The sequence below is a fragment of the Eumetopias jubatus genome, unplaced genomic scaffold (genome assembly GCF_037043125.1).
Source record: "Eumetopias jubatus isolate StellerSeaLion01/CBP00866 unplaced genomic scaffold, mEumJub1_p1.0 scaffold_1, whole genome shotgun sequence".
Taxonomy (NCBI): Eukaryota; Metazoa; Chordata; class Mammalia; order Carnivora; family Otariidae; genus Eumetopias; species Eumetopias jubatus.
Window position 1 is genome coordinate 4145956 of NW_028274807.1, and position 19515 is coordinate 4165470.

The 19515-nt window shown below is 57.5% G+C and overlaps 1 protein-coding gene across 1 annotated transcript in view; it reads right to left on the reverse strand.

The window, feature by feature from the left end:
* UMODL1 (uromodulin like 1) overlaps nt 1-19515 on the reverse strand; it is a 67712-nt gene that overhangs the window by 20211 nt on the left and 27986 nt on the right. Inside the window, exons 8-16 of the mRNA XM_028126496.2 lie at nt 16718-16972; nt 14307-14419; nt 12690-12909; nt 8566-8703; nt 7494-8066; nt 6124-6381; nt 4676-4788; nt 2656-2869; nt 196-333 (exon numbers count right to left, since the gene is read on the reverse strand). Coding sequence (XP_027982297.2) covers nt 196-333; nt 2656-2869; nt 4676-4788; nt 6124-6381; nt 7494-8066; nt 8566-8703; nt 12690-12909; nt 14307-14419; nt 16718-16972 — 2022 coding nt within the window. The remainder of the gene's footprint in view (nt 1-195; nt 334-2655; nt 2870-4675; nt 4789-6123; nt 6382-7493; nt 8067-8565; nt 8704-12689; nt 12910-14306; nt 14420-16717; nt 16973-19515) is intronic.

The window sequence follows — 19515 nt, forward strand, 5'->3', positions numbered from 1 at the left end:
GAGGTTGGGGACGCACGGGAGAGCGTGAAGGGACACATACGTGTGCATGTACACGCATGCACGCACGTTAGAAAACGCGTCCAAGACATAAAAGTATGCTGGCCTCGTTTGGAAAGGAAGCACTTTGCAAACGAACGTCCTTAAGAGAACAGATCACCCGACAGTATCTCGGGAAAGGGATTATGGGAATCTCACCTTCACAGGGTCTTCCAGAATATTCCACAGGGAAGCGGGGGGCGCCGCCTGTGCAGCTGCAGGTGAAAGAGCCCAGAGTGTTGCGGCAGGACGCACCCGGCTCACAGTCGTGCTCCTGGTTCTCACACTCGTCGTAATCTGCGCGACATCAGAGACAAGACAGGACATGGTCACGGGGTCACGGGGCCCGAGGGCACTTCCGTGCTGCTATTCACACGCTCCCCACCACCACCACATCTCGGGCAGTGGAGTTGAAAATTATGGAGTGACCGCAAAGCTGGCCAGTCAGGGAGGCATCTGCTTCTCGGCCAGTGTCTGGACGCCTCCGGGGGCCGCTGGGGAAGGAGGGTTCCTGGTCCCCAGGGGGCGGGGCAGGGCACAGGGCAGCTCCTAAGCTGTGCCTAAGCATCCCCGTAGCAAGCCCGTCCCCACAGAAGGCCCAACGCTCACTGCTTGCTTGGGTCTCTATGCTCAGCTACTCTTATTCACAGGTGATACAGGTTTACTGCAGAAAATGGGTAAAAATCAGGCCAGCCTAGCAAACAGCACAATCCACACCTAAGGCCACCTCCCACAAAGAACAGTTTGCACAGTGATTCTGGTCCTTTAAAACACAGATGGTGACACAGCTCGGGTCATGCTTTCCCCACACACGCAAGTCCTGCCCTCTTCCCTAACCCCTGTTTCAGGAGTATTTCCTGTCTCATCGAGCCTCACTTTTAAAATAATTGCATGGCAGTCCATGGCACGGATGGGCCATGGTTTACTTAATATCTCCCCTATGACAGGACTGCCGGCCGCTTACAAGTCTTCTACTTCTAAAGTAACGCTGAGGGTGGGTATCTCTGCCTATGAACTATGGTCCAAACTGAGGTTATTTCTGTAGGCTGAAGGCCTGCACGTGATGTTCCCAAACCAAAGCAGGTGGACATCTGTAAAGCTCTTGGTGAATATCGTCAAACTGATTTCCAGGAAGTTCGAGCAAATCCTGTTCCCACCGCGAGGCCCGCTGTGGCCCACTCTGGCCAGTGTTCAGGTGTTTCTGGTTAAAACCCCACTGCTCCCAGATGGACATGAGTGGCCCGTTTCAGTGGGAATGTCTGTGATTATTGCTCTTTGCTACTCATTTGTGTCTCTTCTGTGCTGCGTTCTCTGTTCAGGCCTGGTGTGCATTTATCTTAGTCATAAAGATCAGTGCAGGTTCATAGTACCTTATTATCGACATGTGGGATCTCTCCCTCTATTTGGGATGTAATTCTTCATCAGGTTATTCAAACAGTTTTGGGGTGTTGCTTTCTTCACACTGGTGCCTTTATTTTGTTTAATATAAAAGGCTGACATTTTTATAGAGTCAAGTATTTCAGCCTTTGCCTCTGTGGGCTTGTTTGCCTTCTATTTTTAAAACTTAGAAAACCCGTCTCATTCCAAAAACCAGAAAAATAACGTATATGGTCTCTGATGGTTTTTGCACATGTAACTCTAAGTTTTTTCTATCACTTATTTTCATGTGTGATACATGCTATGAACTGAATCGTGTCCCCAAAATACATTCGTTGGGACACCTGGGTGGCTCAGTTGGTTGGGTATCTGCCTTCGGCTCAGGTCATGATCCCAGGGTCCTGGGACGGAGCCCCACATCGGGCTCCCTGCTCTCCCACTCCCCCTGCTTGCACGCTCTCTCTCTCTCTCTCTGTCAAATAAATAAAATCTCTTTAAAAAATGCATACGTTGAAGCCCCAGCTGCTCATATGACCATACGCAGATGGCGTGTTTAGGAGGTAATTGAGGCTGAATGAGCCCATAAAGGTGGGACCCCGACCCAACAGGGGTGGTGTCCTTAGAAGACGAGACACCAGAGCTCTGTGCGCACACAGGGGGAAGGCCAGAGTGAGAAGCCTCTGTCCACATGGCAGGGAGAGGACCCTGCCCCAGAAAACAAACCAGCCAGCCCCAGGATCGTGGACGTCCAGCCTCCAGAGCTGAGAACGTACACTCATGTTGCTTAAGCTTCCCCGCTTGTGGTATTTGGTGATGACAGCTCGAGCTGACGAACACGACTTGAGAGAAGATGCTTTTCTTTTCCGTTATTTTTACCAGGATCTCCCTGGAAACTGCCTGGGAGGAAGTGTGACTGCAGAGAGGGACAGGTGCGTCCTCAGCCCAGTGATGTGGGTGGCAGAGGAGGCCCAGGATGGGATGCGGCCCCCGGAAGGGGAGCAGCATCTCTGGGCATCTGAGCAGCTTCAAGCCAGGGTGTTTCCAGCCCCTAAACCTTCAGAAACAACACAGTAGTGATCAGAGAAATGAGGGTGCTATCTGCTCCCCACTTTCACCTCCTGCAGGGGGGCCCCTGAGAGGAGGTGCACGGGGTGACATCTTCCAAATGAAGGCAGAAGCTGGGCTCTCTCTGCCTCTCTTCCAGAACACGGTAAGTCTCCGGGGGGCCCGGCCTCCACCTACCCTGTATGAAGGTGTCCCCTCCGACCACCTCCAGCAGAGACACGTTCTGAAAGGCCACGAGGAACGCGGCGGACACCTCGCGGACATCCACGTCTGCGGTGATCAGCAGGTTAAACTCCACCACAACGCTGCCGTTGGCGATGCGGGTCACCTCCATCTGGACCCCGCCGGTGTCCACGAGCCGGAGCACGGCGGCTGGCAAGGAAGCCCGCACCTTTAGAGAGACCGCAGGTGAAAAGAGCTGCCCACCGAGAGGAAGCCGGCCACCTGACCCAAGGGGCACCTCCTGGGAGTCTGGTCAGCAGCAAAACGGCCAAGACCAAGTTCAGTTCTGGGCCTCGGCCTGTGTGCCGTGTCCCAAGCCCAGCACAAGTGCCTGTGGGTCCTGAGGTCCCGGGAAGAGCCCCATCCCCCAAAAGCATATCTGCTGGCCGGTGCGGGCAAGATGCAAAAGCCCTGTCCTGGGGGGACAGAGAGGGATCTGTCATAGGTTTGGATTAAAGTCACTTTTGGTTGCACTTCGCATTAGTCTCAAAACAAAGTTCCAGGCTCCTCACTTAAGTGACAAGGGACAAGGTGCCACATGAACCCACAACCTCCCAAAATGTGTCCGAAAGTCCTACGTATGTGATACGGTGCACGATTATTTGCTATCCTGAAATTCTAGACAAACCAACAATAGTCTCCAGAAGTAGGCAAGGGAGGACATGGTTTGAAGAGGAAGGATTCATCCAGACATTTGAGTGGAAATGGGGCTGCTGCATGTGACCCCCAGGGCTCTGTGGGCTGATGCTCAGTGCTGTTGCTTAGTATTATGTGTGACCATCACGGAACCTAAAGAAGCCATTGAATCGAGCCATCAGCAGTGCTTGAATCCATGCACTGGGCCAGGAGCTGGGCACCCAGAACAAATAAGGCAGAATCCCAGATCCCGAGGAGCCCCAGAGGGACACTTCCTGGAGGCAGCGCGACCCATTTCATCAGCTAGTGATGCCTTTAGTGTAGAACAGAAATGCAGGCATCACGCTATGGTGTGAGCACGCTCTGCCCCGAGGTGGCGCTGCCAAACCCTCTCTCCTGGTCTTAAACCCCAGAGTGAGGAAAAGCTAAAATGGACGAGAGGTCCATGGTACAAACAAGACCACGAGATCATGACTAGTGCATCCTCTATGTGTCAAAGGGGAATCCAACCTCCAGCAACAAAGAACATGGAGGCTGCCGCCCCGACTGACCTGTAAAAGGACACCGTCTCTGGGAGTGTGCGTGAGATGGCAGGGGAAGCACCAGAAAGATTAGGGAAAATATCAGCGCTCTATTCATGCTCGCCAGGAACTGCAAGCATCTCAATGCACTCCAGCCAGTGAATGGATACCCAAAACATGGTCCGTCCATACGGTGGACAGTTATCCGGCCATAAAGTGTGGGGAAGTCCCTGCCACATCCTGGACTTGCCCTGAAGCCCGCTCAGAGAGAGAAGCCAGATGCAGAAGGCCCCGTCTTGCGTGATTCTTGGCACATGAGACGTGCAGGGCAGGCAGATCCACAGAGACAGAGAGCACAGTGGCGGTTGTCAGGGATGCCAGGGGAGGGGGCGGGGGAGAGTCGCAGGAAACGGGTGCGGGGCTTGTTTTGGGGGTGATGGGAATGTTCTGGAATTAGTGGTGACAGTTGCACAATTTCACAGATAAAACCTCAACCACAACACTAAGCACTTTGAAAGTGTGAATTTTAGGATACGTGAAATAAATGTCAATTTTTTAAAACATTTCCTTCCTCAGGCTTTCTGCTCCACGAGGCCCCACCTCGATAAAGGAGGCTCGCTCAACAGCTAACAGTGTAAAGGAGGACCCAACAGAGGACAGGGCGTGGCTCCCACCCGCTGATGTGTCTCGTGGCGGACCGAGGGACGCCCAGCTCCCTTGGGAGATGAGGGGTCCCGAGCGCCTGCTTGGCTGTGACTGGGATTCTACCCACCTCCCTCAGCACATCCCGAAAGGAAGGGGCGGTTTCTCCAACTCACCATCCTAAAGAATCGCTCCTGGAAGTCCCGATACTCCTTGCTGCTTGGGTTGCGGAAGGACTCCACGTAGCTGACATCTGCTATTCTGACTCGGCCTCTGAGTTTCTGGGCCGCTGCAGGACAGAGAATAAACACGTCTGGAGCGGCAACGCATCAGGTGACGGGAAAAGCATTAGGTCACGTATTCGGTAACACGTCTCCATATCGACATTTTCTTTGTGGCCAGAAAGAACATCACATCGAGGCTGATGGTGCCCGGCCCTCACAGATGCCGCCCACTGACCCCAGAGGATGCCGGCACATGGCCTGCGCCCAGAAGGAGAATCTTCTGGAGGCTGTGGAACAAGAACAGCCCCTCCGCTCACCTCGCCACCCCTGTGTGGCGTCTGGATGATTTACCAGCAGGGACAACGTTGATAGTGAAAGGAACCACTGTGCATTAATTATGCCAGGGCCACAGATGTACCCCTGGCTGTCCTGGGCCGATGGAGGCGTGGGGCAGCCTTGCCCCACCACTGTCGGAGTCCGCAGCCCACAGCAGAGTGCCCAGAGGTCCTGACCTGCTTCTCCTTCTCCTAGAGCACTGTCTCTCTGCAGCTTAAGGGCAGTCCCTGCTCCATTAGCATCTCTGCCCTCCACGTGGGGCTTCTAGGAGGCCGTGGTACGAGAATGTGGTCCAGGAACATTGCCCGTCCTTGCACACCATCTTCCCTCTGATTTCCCAGTTCACAGCTGATCGGTACTCTAAGGGACACAGACAGAAGCTGTACACTCTTCTTACTGGCACCCCCAAGAGCTGTGCACCCCGCCTCAGAGAACCTTGCCGTCAGCCCTGAGACAGCTGCCCAAGATCTGAGGACCCATCTGCAACATCAGCCAGCCCTTGGCCGTTTGAGCAAGTCAGACATTCAGGAAAACATCTGGATGACAGGTGCAAAGGAGGAGAAACAAGGGATTTATCTGAACACAGAACAATCACAACTACGCGAAGCTGAGCCGTCCGACTGTCAGACTTCCCACTGTCTACCTGTCCTTCCTAGAAGCCAAGTCCAGGTCCGCTGAGAGCGGGAACAATCAGAGGGCGTGCAGAACGCTCAGTACGCCAGCACCACATGTGTTTTCCTGCGACGTACCGGCGAGGACACGGGGCAGCAAGCGGCTGCCACCTCTGGGGACAGACAGAGTCCTGAGCGCTTTGCGCCCCTGCGTTGCCCACGGTCTGCCCCTCGCCTTTCCCTGAAACTCGCTGCCTCCTGGGTTGCGCTTTGAAAGCCAGCTCCGGGAGAGCGGAGCCAGCATTCCTAGGTCGGTTAAGAGGCCAGAAACCCTGGCGCTCACAGAGGAATCCAGCTCTTTTGAACCTGAACGTGCTGAAAATCGTTCTCATACTTGCTCCCTCCCTTTAAGAACAAGCGGCAACAAGCATTTCTGAAACCAACCAATATTACCTGTCCTCACTTTCAGGCGGGCCCTGGCACTTCCTTTCCCACAGGCTTCGGCCGCTATCTCGACCAGGTGCAGGACACCAGGCTCCAGTCCCGACAGCGTCAGGCTTGCGTCCTGGGTCTCCAGGTGCACTGCGGGGCTCCGCATGGGGAGCACGGTGAGCTGGAAGGTGGGGTGCAGGGCGAGATCCGCCACCCACGCCACATGGAAGCTGGTGCTGGTGACATTGGAGGCGGTGACGCTTCCGACGGGGACGGGAACTGGGAAATGAGTAGAAACACCGAGAAGATTGAAGTCAATCCAATGTTTCAAGGAGAGATGACCGGAGAAGCCTCGCCAAACGCTACCATCAAATACACTGCTCGGGGACACGAGAGGGCACCAGGGACGCCAGCCGGGGAAGTCCTTCGAAGTCGCCTGCTGCTAGCCACGCATGTGGTGCAGGCTCCCCGGAGGGCCCTCCTGACCCCTTCCGATTTGTGTTCCTCTCTGCCACTGGGGTCCCTGCTCTTCCCCAAAGCAAACCTCCTGAGCAGACTGTGGGCGGCTCTTCCAGAGGGGGTACACCTCCACCCCTGAGCAGACTCATAGAGGGGTCAGCAGAGGGGGCCCCGGCTGGCCACAGAGCCATTCCTGCAGGGTGATCCAGGGGCGCTCGACGGCCCTGGCTTACTGGGGCTTAAAGTCTCGTCTTGGAACCCGCACCGTTCAGCCAGAGGGAATGCACTGATGGAGCTACGTCTAGTTAGCTACGTTAGTTTTATTTTGTTCTATTAGTTCTATTTGGATGCGACCCAGGGTCGGGCTAGCGCAGTGAGCTCAGAGATGCCAGTGTGGCCTCCCCTGTGGGAGCTTTCCTACGCAGGGCTGTCCCCCACAGCGCTGCCCCGCGACCTTGGCAATGGCTAAGCCCTCTGTGTGGTGTCAGTGCAAATGCTGGGGGTCAACCCAGCGGGGGGCCTGCACCAGGCTCGAGGGGCCTGCACTGCTGGGGAGGCATGCAAATGTCGGGGTGTCCAACACTTCTGGGGGATGTCCCACAGGGCTTAATGGGATACATGCACCCCACAGGCTCCCCCTGAGGCCTGACTTCCTGCTCCTGCTATGGGCGACCAGAAGGCTTGGGAGGAGAGGACAGCAGCACGCTCAGGGACCAGGTTCCTGTCCTAACAAGACAGAAGCCACCGCCAGGGACGGGGCCACGCTGCACCCTGCCTGGCCCAGCCGTACAAGGAACAATGCACCTGATTCTTCTCAAAGGTCTCGGACTCAGTGACTGTGTGAGGCTTTGCCAACCGGGACTCAACTGATTCCCGGTGTGCTGGGGCCTCGGGGCACGCGTCCCCTAGGACACACCATCCGAGACACTCACCACAGCCCGGAAGCTTCAGAGACTCAGGGGTGGGGGCTGAGGGTAGGTCTGGGGAGCTGGATGGCCCAGGGTCCGAGTGCTGTCGTTCCGTGGGGTCCAGAAGTGCTGGTGGTGTATTCCAAGCGGGGAGACTGGTGTGCCACTCGATGTGGTCTGTGGGGCCCTTGGTAGGAGTGGGCCAGAAGGACGGTTCCGTGGTGGAGTTTCTTGATAACCATCCAGTGGTGTCCAGCAAGCCCTTCATGGTCCCAGGAGGGGAGCTAGGGGTTGTCCTGGGAGCTCTGCTGGCCGTCCACTGGCCGGTCACTGAGCCTGGAGCCATGCTGGGCATCTCCTCCCCCATGCCTTGCCCTGTGCTGTTTCTGTCCTGCTTGACCACGCCGCTGCCCCCTCTCCTGGGTGGGGGCCCTGGGGTCTGCGCCTGGCCTGCTGCAGGGGTGCCCCAGGGGTGCCCAGGGCCGGACCACAAGGCCGGAGTCTCCCGGCCAAGGGCTGTTGTTTCTGTGCCGAGCGCTGGGGCTGTTACACCTGTTGCCGGAGCCAGGACACGTCCTGTGGGGTTCACCACGTCACCTGCCGAGACACACATCCACTCTCAGAGGGGACATCTGGACCACAGACCCTAAGCAAAACCCACCTGATGCCACCCCCGGGCAAGAGCCCCCCAGGTGGGCCCCAAGGAGGGACATAGTCTGTGTCATTGGAGATTATGGGATTATGAATGTTTAGTGGGGCCCATGTCCACAGCCCCCCACGTGCTCTCAGAGAGGGAGGCGGGCCTCTCCACTTGATAAATGAGAGCTCTCAGATGTGCCAGAGTGGAGCGCCACCCGGGATGCCGCCGAGTCAGGAGACGTAAGTGCAGGCCTCCGTTCTTGCAGGCCTCAGATGGATCCATCGGGCCCTTGCGGAAATGGGGCAGTTTCTCTGGATCTGGGCTCAGTGCAGGGCTTGGTGCTAAGCACCGTCACCAGCCTGCTGGGCATTACATGCACAAGGAGAGCTTGCAGGACAGTGGCCTGTGGATATTAGAAAGGATATGGGATATCAGGTCTCCGGGGTGGGGGCGCACCCTCGCAGGCCCGGCCCGCGCGGGAGGGGTTGGCGTCCCTGGCCGTGCGGCACCGACAGGTATAGGAGCCCTCGAGGTTGATGCACTGGGCAGCGGGGGAGCAGTCGTGCCCCAGGCTGTCTGCACACTCATCCCAATCTGCAGGGCGGGCAGGAGAGAAACAGGACAGAGGCTACTCAGAAACAGAACAGCAATGGAGCAGGGTTCTTCCCAAGCATCTCTGCAGCAGACAGTCAGAGGGATGAAGTCTGGGAGTCCGTGGTGTGCCCTTGGCGTCTGCGGGCCCCGGGACGGAGGCCCTGCCCAGAGCCCTCTCCAGAAGCCTGCCCCTGACCCAAGACAGCACATCTGCCTGTGCCGACCTTCACTGCTGGCTGGCTGATCTGGGGGCAAAGATTAGGGAATGTCGGTTCCTTCTGGAGCAATTAGCAGCCACTGGGATGAATATAGTCCCCTCTTGTTGATTCTTTGTTCCCAGACCCCCCAAAACGGGATGATTTCCCTTCTCTCTGATGTGCCAATATCTCCTAACATTTAGCACTTCAACAAAGAAAAGTAACCAAGACCAGAGGAGTCTGGTTAAGTATAACATGAACTTTTGGCGACTCAGATAGGAATGGCCCTTGAACATTTCCTCCCCCGTCTGGGAAACTAAGACTCCCAAAGACCCCACGTCACTGGGAACCCTCCTGAGCTGAGCAAGGAAGAGCATTAGGTGAGCGAGTCAACCCCCCGCCCAGGGCTCCCCAGTGCTTGCTCACGCACCATGCCCACCATAGCCGGGGAATTTCCGACCAGCAGCAGCCAGGACTAGCATCAGCCAAACCCTGAAACTAGGTTCACGGGGATCCCCATTCCCTTCCTTCTCCGGCGCTCTCCAATCCCCCCTCCCGGTCCCCCAGATGACTGCCACCCCCACTCTCGTAAGGAAACACCTGATGGTCTCCTGCATTTTGACACGTGACTGGTTGACGAAGTGTTACGTGTAATACGTGTGATAAACCTTAAGGAATAAATATCTCCAGCTATATTCCAGGTTAGGAGGAGCTGGGGGCGGGGGGCATGGTTTTCCCACCCCCAAGAATCCATCCTTCAGATCATCCAGGGGAGCAGGCTGGGGCACCCGCCCGGGCTGGGCTGGGCTGGGCGGCCCATGCATGCCCAGACCGGTCACGATACCCTTCTGCACCAGCTTCCCCGGAGCTGTAGGAAGAAGAGCCCGATCCGTGCTCAGCGTGGCAGAGGAGCCCGGACTCGGCCCGGACTGAAGTCAAGACAGGGCACAAGTTCAGTTTTGTGCAGAGAAAGCTCTGCAGCCACGTGCTCTATGCTCCTGTTGTGGTTTTCAGTTTTGCTTCACGTGATCTTAACGGACGCTCACAGAAACAGCTCCCTAAGACCAACAGGCTCATCAGCTGAAGCAACACTTACCCCTCCATGCCCCACGCCCTGCCAGGGGCTCCTTCACACACAGGGCCCCGGTGCCCCGGCCCTCTGGTCTTCCCGGATCCCTGCCCCACCTCCAGCCTGCAGGCTGCTTGAGGAGTTTTGGGGATGGAGCCCAGGCTGGCCGGGCAGCAGGGCCCCGAGGAGAGCAGAGCTCCCACCACTGAGCACCGGGTGGCTATTTTTAGGCATGGTGATTCACCGAGCCTTAGCTCCCCCAGCACCCAGCTGGCAAGCAAGCCCAGAGTCAGGCACGGACAGCTTCGCTGGGAGTTGCATGAGAGCCCCAGGCCAGGTGGTTCTGGGTCTGGAGTTCAGAGGGAGGAGGCAGGTCTGCGGTGAGAGCCGCCAGGTGGCCTCGGCACCTTCTGGACCCGCCAGCCAAGGACACGGGCAGGGGCCCCGAGCGTGTGGCGGTGCTCTGCCCCTTCCAGCTGGGCCGCTGGGGCGAGGGTGAGCAGGCCCCTGGAGGGCGCGGCTCGTAGGGAGAGGGTGCTGCTCAGCGAGGGGCACGCCCTCCTGGAGGAAGACCAAGGACACGTGGCCACCCAGGGACGCCCCCCCCCAACAGATGGGCCTCAGGGAGAAGCTGAGGTCATGACAACGTGACCCCCCACGCTGTAGGACATGTTGACTCATGGCAGGCGAGAGCCCCCAAATCACCCAGGAATGCTCGAGGCCGCCAACAATAGCATTTCTGTGTGAGCCACGGGGGGGGTGGGGGGGGCGGCTCTCTGGGCTGTGGTTTGTTGGCCTTCTGCGGTCTCTGGTTCCCCGCCCGTGGGGCTGGAGCGCTCCTGGGGAGGGCTCAGGCCTGGGCTGCCTGCCCGAGTGGGAATCTCCACTGTGGGGCTGTGGCCGGGGGCGGGGGGGTGGGTGGTGCTGCCTGCAGGCTAAGCTGACAGCAGCCAGTGGTCACTGGGTCAGAAGACCTTGCACGGGGCCTGGTGCCCCACGCCCCAGGCGCTGGGCAGAAGAGGGGTCCCAGCCCTGGGGGGCCTCCCACAGCCACCCCTCAGCAAACAGCCCGCCGTTGGGCAGGGAGCCTACAGGGCGAGAGCCGGGGGGGCTCATAACTGCAGAGGGGCTTCTGGAACCTCACAGGGACGAGTAACGAGACCTGCTAACAGCCCTAGAACGCTAGCGATGAAGACCCTCTTCTTCCTGTACATTACTTCTTAGAGGCCCCCTTCAGATCCTCACAAGCTTCCAGGCTGGCGGGAAACCACGAGGCTCATTCCCACACTTCTAGAGGCCGAAGTCCAGAGTCAAGGTGCGGCAGGGCCTCGCTCCCTCTGGGGCTGCCGGTGTGCCTGGGCTTGTGGCCTCCAGCCTCTACCTCCGCCTCCATGTGGCCTTCTCCTGTGTGTCTGGGTCTCTCCTCCTCTGATCCGGGATGATCTCAGATCCTTACCTTAATTTTATCTGCAAAGACCCTTCCTCCAAACAAGTCTGAAGTTCTAGGTGGACATTTCTTTTGGGGGCCACCACTCAACACACTGGCAAAGATCTGGAGTAACTTAATGCCCGGTGCACAGGGACAGGGCTGGGAAGTAGCACGTAACGGGTGTCTGGGTCACCTGAGGATTGCTCGGATCTGGTCTCAGGTGGGTCGTGCGGGTGCCCGCTGAGGACCCACCCACATGGCACCCTGTGCCTCCCTGCACTTAGCCCCTGAGCCCACGTAAGCAGGCCTCCCAGGTGCAGGGGACCACTGCCATCTCCATCCCTGAGGGTGAGTGACACAGCGACCCCCAGGCTAAGCAGGCAGGGGTTTTCCAGGTGTGACTCCAGATGTGACCATCCCACGGCCTTCCCTGCATCCTTGGGGGCGGGGGGGGGTTGGAACAGCAAGCCAGAAGGTGACCAAGCTCAAAGGAGGTGACAGCCCACTCTCAGACACCCGCTCCCCAGACGGAGCCCCAGGCAGGCTTGCTGACGTGGAGGCTGCAGGTGCTTTCGCTGCGTGGAACTTCATCCCCGGATTTGAGTGGCAAAACCTTTCTTACACACCAGCAAGTCTCTCTGTCTCTCTGACTCTCTGTCTCTGTCTCTGTCCACATCTCTGTCACTCTCTGTCTCTCTCTCTCTCTCTCCATGTCTCTGTCTCTCTGTCTCTATCTCTCTGACTCTCTGTCTCTCCCTATGTATATATCTCTGTCTCTGTCTCTCTATGTCTCTGTTTCTCTCCTCTCTACCTCTATTTCTGACTGTGTCTCTCTCCTCCCCATCTCCACCCCACCCTCCTCTCTCTCTCTGTCTCTAGGTCTCTCCCCCTCCCCTGATCTGTGACTTCCTGCCTCAAGGCAACATCAAGTAAAATTACATAACGTTTGAGCCAAGGAACTAGACGCCCACGCTAGCAGGTGGCGCGGCAGCAGTGGTGCTGGGCCCTGACGCAGAGTCAGCCCCCGGTGCCCGTCCCCTCCAGGGTCCTCCAGCCCCATCCCACCTTGCATTCTGGGCCACCTACGGAAGTGAGCTCCCCGGGCTCTGGGGTCCCTCTCCCACCCGGAGCAGGGAGGTGCGGGATGCGGGTAGGCTTCCAGATCCCAGGCAGGAACACAGAATAAGGCTACGAATTTCATGTACTTGATCGATCTTTTACAGTAAAGTAAACGTGGACCTGAACTAGCGTGGCTGGCCGGCGGCAGGCTTGGGTGTGGAGGGGAACCGACCTTGCACACGTGTCCCCCGCGGGTCGATCTGGAACAGCGTGCTGGCCAGCAGAGGCGGGAGCATGGGGGCCAGAGTGGAGATTCCCACTGGGAACTCAGGGTCCTGAACCGTCAGCCTGAGCGTCACCAGCACACTTCCGGCCTGAAGAGAGACGATCCGGATCCTCAGCTTCCCTCTCCTGTACAGGTCGGACACCGCGGGCGGGAAGGAGTTTTCAACCTAGCCGAGAAGAGACAACAGCCACTCAGAGCAGATGCTCCCATCAGCTTCTTCAAAACCTGGAAGCGGGGCCCATGTGACGCACGGATAGCGCCCAGGATCTGTCCCCTTCATGACCAAGAGAAGGTGCCCAGCAACCAGCCTCTCGGGGCAAGCAGAGACACCCCGGCTCCCTGCACCCCAGTTGGGCCTCCCCAGGGACAGCCGGGCCGGGCCTGTCGGTCTTTGTGAGAATCCACGGTAACCTACAATTGGGCTCCCCATTGTGAGCCGGAGACACACAATCCACTCTGCGTGCCCTGAAAATCCGTGTGCAGGTAATGTGTGTGTGAGACAGACAGACCGTGAGGGGCTATTTGGAGCTGCCCCCCTTCCTGGCTGCATCCCCGGGGAAGCCCCGGGGCAAGCAGGTGCTCAGGACCAGCATGCCGAGCGAGGGAGACCAGCCTCGCCCCGCCCCAACCCACACCATGTCTGCACAAGCACAAGAATCACCAGGTAGGTGAATGAGGAGAGACACCCTCCTTCCGCCTGTCCCACGTCTACACATCTTGCAAGCAGAGGCGCTAACTGCCCCTTGGCTCCAAAGTCTCTTTCCAAGATGTTTGTGGGGGTGAACAACCTCAGGAGACAGACAGCGGCCCCTCCAGAGCAAAGGGCAGATTTGTTCACGTCTGCTGCCGTAAAGACAGTGTCTCTCTCTGGAGCCACGTTTAGGCAGATTTGCTTTCAGCCCTTTACGAGGTTCACTTTGCCTCAGCTCGGGGCTCCTCGGCTGTGACGCAGACCACTGTGTGTGCCCCCCCCAGCCCCCCCCGGTCCCTCCACGTCACCCCGTGGGACTTGCGGCCCAGAGGGAACTGACCCCAGGACCCCAAGTCCTCCACCAGCACCAGCCGACAGGAACACGCTTACTTACCAGTTGGCAGGAAGGATAAAATCTTAGACCATTCATGGTTCTCGATGGTTTAGCAAGTCCCTTTGCTCTCTAATTGGCCTGTCACCCAAAGGTCCTCCCGGGCTGCGTGCTTCTGTCCCCTGCTAGCCTCGGGGAGGGACGGATGCCGCGATCCCTGGTAAATGCCACCCCAGCAAAGCCGCCCCAAAGCAGGGAGGTAGATAAATGCCCAGGGCCCCCGATGGAAGGTTCCACAGAAAACCCGGCTGCACCATCAAGAGCCCATTTGAACCAGAGCATGGTTTTCAAAGACGGTTTGTCTCAAATCTAGATGCAGTGCCCCATAAGGGGGAGCGCCTGGGTAATTAGTGCGGGGTCTGGGCTGGGGGGGGGCGCAGTCGCAGAGAAGGGGCTCAGCGCCGGGGGCTGGTGCATGCATGCGTGCAGGTGTCTCACTCGGACGCCCCCACGGGGCACCGTGTCTGCACTCTGGCTTTACCTCGCCAAGCAGCTGTCGGGAAAAGTCCCGGTACTCGGGGCCGCTGTGGTTGAGCAGGTCTTCTGTTGCGTTGCGGTTCAGGACCCTGACGGTGACTTTGAATTCGCGGGCGTCTGCAATAGCAGTAACACACATTAGCCAAAACCGGTGCCGCACAGTCACACGCCTTGCTGTCCCTGCTCCCCAGAAAGTCTCTTCTTCTGACGGGACGTTTGTTAGGCCCTCCAGGACAAACGGAGGCAGGTGTCCGGGATGCGGAGCCGCGCGGGGGCACATGGAGGGAAGGAGCCCCCTGACACACACACACTTCTAAGCCAGAAGAGGGGCGGGCGGGACACGAGCAGCTGTCCCACACTAGCGGGAACCCAAACTCGGCTGCCACACGTGAGGTCTGAAGGTCCCTCCCGCCATGCCTCACACTGCATGGCTCCTGCCTTCCCGCCCCGTTCACCTGCCCGGCCCACCAGGCCCTCCTCGGGCCCTATGCAGGCCCCCGTACTTGGTGACCAATGTGCCCCATTCACCCAGGACCCTCCAGCTCTACGCACCGAAGTCCCGCCCGGAGGGCCTACTCTGTCCCTGCAAACCAGTAAGGGCGTCACCCTGCGCGGGAGGCACCCTTCGCTTGGACGTAAGCCAAGCTAGACAAGTATGATGAGACAGGAGAACACAGGTCTCTTTCAGTGCCGAGAGTGCAGTCCACACGCACAGCCGGTCCCGCTGCGTGTCTGCTTCCCTGATGACCTAACAGCCGCTCCCCTCCCCGGCGGGCAAGCCTGGGCAGGAGGCACGGTCTACCACTGCTCTGTGTGCACACCACGACGGGCCACAGAAATGTCACCAGGGTGAATACTGTGTGTTTCTAGATCAGGGCCCCTCCGGACCTTTGCCATCTTCAGGGCAGCAAGAGTCCCTGTGATGGCAGCCTCGCCCCTGCCTACAACAGGAGCCTCCTGGAAGGTCAGTGTCCACCTGTGCCCAGGAAATCCGGATTCTCCGTGAGGCTCTGTACCCACTGCAGCCAACGTGCCCACCGTCTCCCGAGTGGCCGGCTCCTAACATGGCCAGATTAATTAGATAGAGAATCAAGCTCCTTAAAAGAGCAGTGTGCACACAAACGGCGTTTTTACCATACGGAGAAGGAAAAGAAAACCAAGGCTGCGGAAAGAAGGCTGGCAAGTCAGGAGTCTTCTGGAACTTTCCCGAGGGCACGGGAAAGTTCCCAGGGCACTTCTGGTCTGAGAGGAGCAGGGGAGGAGAGACAGCAGGAAGCAGGGGGTGGGGAGCGCTGGGGTGTGCCCTCACTCCCGGGATGACCTAGGAAACAGAGTGCCCCCTCCACTTACTCCCCACAGGACTTGGAAAACAGAATGAGCAGATGAGGTGCTGCCTGCTCCGAAATCGGAAACCTCATACGCCAAGGTTTGCATGCTTCATGGCTGGGGCTGGTGGGGGACCCTCCGGCGGACCATTCTATGAGCTATGACAATTTAGCAAGGGCCAGCCCCAAATTGGCTAACAAAGGGTGTAGGGCCATGTCCTCAAAGGCCCGCTCATTCCATCCCTCACTCATTCGCTGCTACGGTCATTGGCACTAATCTCTACACAACAGAGACCCCACAGGGTCTCACAGTGATTTCTGGGCTCTGTCCCCAGACCAGCATGTCTGGAAGCTCCACCGTCCCCAGCCAGCGGCCAGCCTAGGACACAGCTCCCGTCCCCAGTGCCAGACCTGACCGAGGCCTCTCCCACCCAGGGAGGCCGGGGCCAGGCCGAGGGGAGATGGAGCCATGGGGTGGGGCAAGGTCAGCCACCTGCAGAGCCCCCTGGGCCACACCAGCTTCCCTCTCTGGAAAGGAATCCCTAGTTCACACCTATAACGTGTTTGTTTTGGTGAAAGAAAGCTGCTTCGTGGACCATTTGGTGGGCTCTGCGTTAGCTTGTCAAGTGCATCACATGGGAAATGAAGCAGGTCCATGAGGATTTCACATGATGCTCAGCTCGGGTCTGGGGACTCAGCCCTGTGAATGCAGTGTCACGAAAGCTCTTTCAGTGCATGAAAATCGCTGCCATTTTTGCTTTATTCCACGTTTTTCTCTGTGATTTCTGACTGTTAAATCCTTCTAACCGGAAGATGGGCTCCCCACGTCACCTCAGGTGTGAGAGTTGAGCCCCCCTAGACAGGACGAGATGTAGGGGCATGAGGGGAGTCGTGGAGACCACAGACAGCCACCGTGGCCCTGCTCCGAGGATGCGGAGCCCCCAGCCCCGCCAGGAAGGGTGGCACCAGGCCAGCGACTGTCCCTGCCCTGAGAAGAGGGTGAAGGAGGATGTGAATCTCGGGGCCAATAGAACGAAGGTGGGATCACAGACTCACAGGTAACAAGCGGAGCGCATGCGAGTGTGCTTACCTGTTCTGACAGTCAGCGTGGCGGTGACATCGGCCCCGCACGCCTGGTAGCTGGTCTTCACTGCATACAGCTCTCCGGCCTCCAGCCCAGCCACCTGCAGCGTCCTTCCCGCCGTCCTGGAGCTCCGGAGGAGCTCCCCCCCCTTGTAAACCCACACGAGGAATGTGCGGTGCCGGGTAGAATTTAAACTCCAAGACACCCAAAAGCTGCTGCTGGTGACGTTGAGGGTCACGTAGTCCCGGATGGGAGGGCAGTCTGTGAAGCACAGAGCAAGTGAGATCAGCAAATCTAAGCAAAATTCATCACGGGAAACGTCAGACTAAGATAAAACACTTCTGCATAGCAAAGGAGACCATCCACGAGATGAAAAGACAGGCTACAGAATGGGAGACAATATTCACAAATCATACATCTGATAAGGGGCTAATATACAAGATGTGTGAAGAACTCCTACAACTCAATAGCAAAAAAAAAAAAACCCCACAAAAAAACAAAAAACAAATAAACAAACAAACAAAAAAAAAAAAACCCCACTCAATCCAATTAAAATATGGGCAAAGGATCCGAACAGACATTTCTCAGGGGACGACATCCGGATGGCCAACAGACTCACGGAAAGGCGCTCACCGTCACTGGTCATCAGGGAGATGCAGATCAAGACCACAATGAGGTACCCCCTCACACCTGTCCCAACAGCTAAAATCAAAACCACAAGTGGTAAGACGCTGGCGGGATGTGGACAGAGGGGAACCCTCCTGCACCGTTGGTGGGAAGGCGGTGCAGCCACTCTGGAAACAGTGCGGAGGCTCCTCAAAACATTCCAAATAGGATGACCCTAGGATCCAGCAATGCCCCTGCCGGGTGCGTAGCCACAGGGATGGAGACCACCTGCACAGCGTGGGTTCTCCCAGCCCCCCGAGAGACGCCTGCCACCACCCCCATCTGGGCCCGGGGACACCGGCTCTGGACTTCTGGCCCCCGGGGACACCCCAGAGCTGTGACAGGGTCAGGTGTTGTGGTTCTCGGCCCCTTGTCTGTGCCGTTTTGTCACTGCCACCCAGGAACTGGGTTCTTCTTCCGCTAGCTTTCAAGGCCGAGATTGGCAGGACTGTGCTGCGTGTTGGAAGAGCTTTATGGCGCTGCCCACCCGCCACCTTCTAACATTCGAAGGCTGATCCCACCTCTGTGACCCAGAGGAAATCATCCTTCGACCCCTTCCCTCCGTCTTCCCTCTGACATGGATTTTCGTCCTTCGGTCGCAGGACACCTTCTCGTTGCCCACCAGCTTTCTGAAGTTCCTCTTAAAATGTGGCCCCAGAAAATAATGCTCAATTCTTGACCTTGCGTGATCCGAGGGCACTGCTACCTGAGGTCTCCCCAGTCCCGCAGCTGTGAGCCAGACCCGGGACCTGACGTTTGTCTGTCTTGGTGACGCACATCAGTTTCCCTGCGTCCACGGGTCTGGGCCCTCATTTCTTCCAGGCACCCCTGACCCATCTCTGGAGCTAATGGGGATCCTGCGCTCCCCGGGATGTCCCAGGTCAGGCTCTGCTCCTCTTTTCTCTCGGGCCCATCAGCTTGACACCCGAAGCTTGTCGAGGTGGAAATGCTGAGGATTCAAGCCAAGGTTCTGAGCATCAAGTTGTCAGAAGCCTGACTGCCGGTGAGGAGCGCTGGCATGGGTGAACTGAACGGCTGCTTCTCGCCGGCCCCGGCTGTCTCTCCCTCCGGCAGCCCAGTCCTCGCCAAGCCCCGGGTTCAGGAGAACGTTTCTTCCTGGAGCTGAGTAGCCATGAGGTTCCAGCTGGGAAGGAGACCTTGTCGGAGGGAGTGAGTGTGACCTTGAATACAGTGCCACCTGATCCTAAAAACAGAATATGTTCTTGGACTAGCCAGCGGGAGCCCTGAGGTATTTCTGATGGCTTTGGTTTGGGGCAAGAATCCAGCTGCCCTGCATGTCATTAAATGGATGACTAATTTCACAAGAAAAGCAGCTGAAACTTGTGCTGTATTTTCCACGGGTTTGTACCTCTAAACGCTTCCAGCAGATTGCTCATTTATATTAGCCTCTAAATGGAAAACATACGCTGTTCCCCTTAGCAATTGGGATTCACTCTGACATTCTGATCTGGAAACTGCGTTTGTCTCTTCTGCCTATTAGAAGCGAGGTCGGGGGGTGCAGCTTTTCCTAGTGATGTTTCGCCCTCGAGCGGCCCTTTATCTTGAAGGGAACTTGCAACTCAGGACGTCAAGTAGCATGGCACAGTGTGGCTGGCAACACTCCTAACTATAAATAGAGTCTAATATATCAGATGGCTAGCCAGAGCATTTTCAATTACTGTATTCCAACCTTCTCTGCTTGCTGACGGGACAGGACTCCCCCCGGAGGTCCCAGTGTAGGATGGTCTGTGGGAGGGTCCTGTGCAAAGCTTTGTGGGCGCATTTGTGCACATGGAGGGTGGTGCTGATGTCTAGTCAGACTCCAAAGTCATGAAGCAGAGCAGAGGAGTGTTTTGTTCCCAGACGTGAGGCTGGCAGGTGAATTTCTTTAACATCCAGGGACCCTAGGAATAGCCACCACTCCAACATGCCTTTTCATTCACTGACAATAAATATTGCTTGAGGGCCTACCATTTGCCAAGTACAGAGACTCATTGGCAGTGACCAGGAGACAAGCCTCCTCACTCCATGGAGCTTCCTCTGCTGTGAGATGGAATATTCCAGTAAGAGAGGACTGACCCTGGACACCTCCCACTCCTTGGGTGGTGCTGGGGACCAGCCCGCTTCCCAGCATCAGC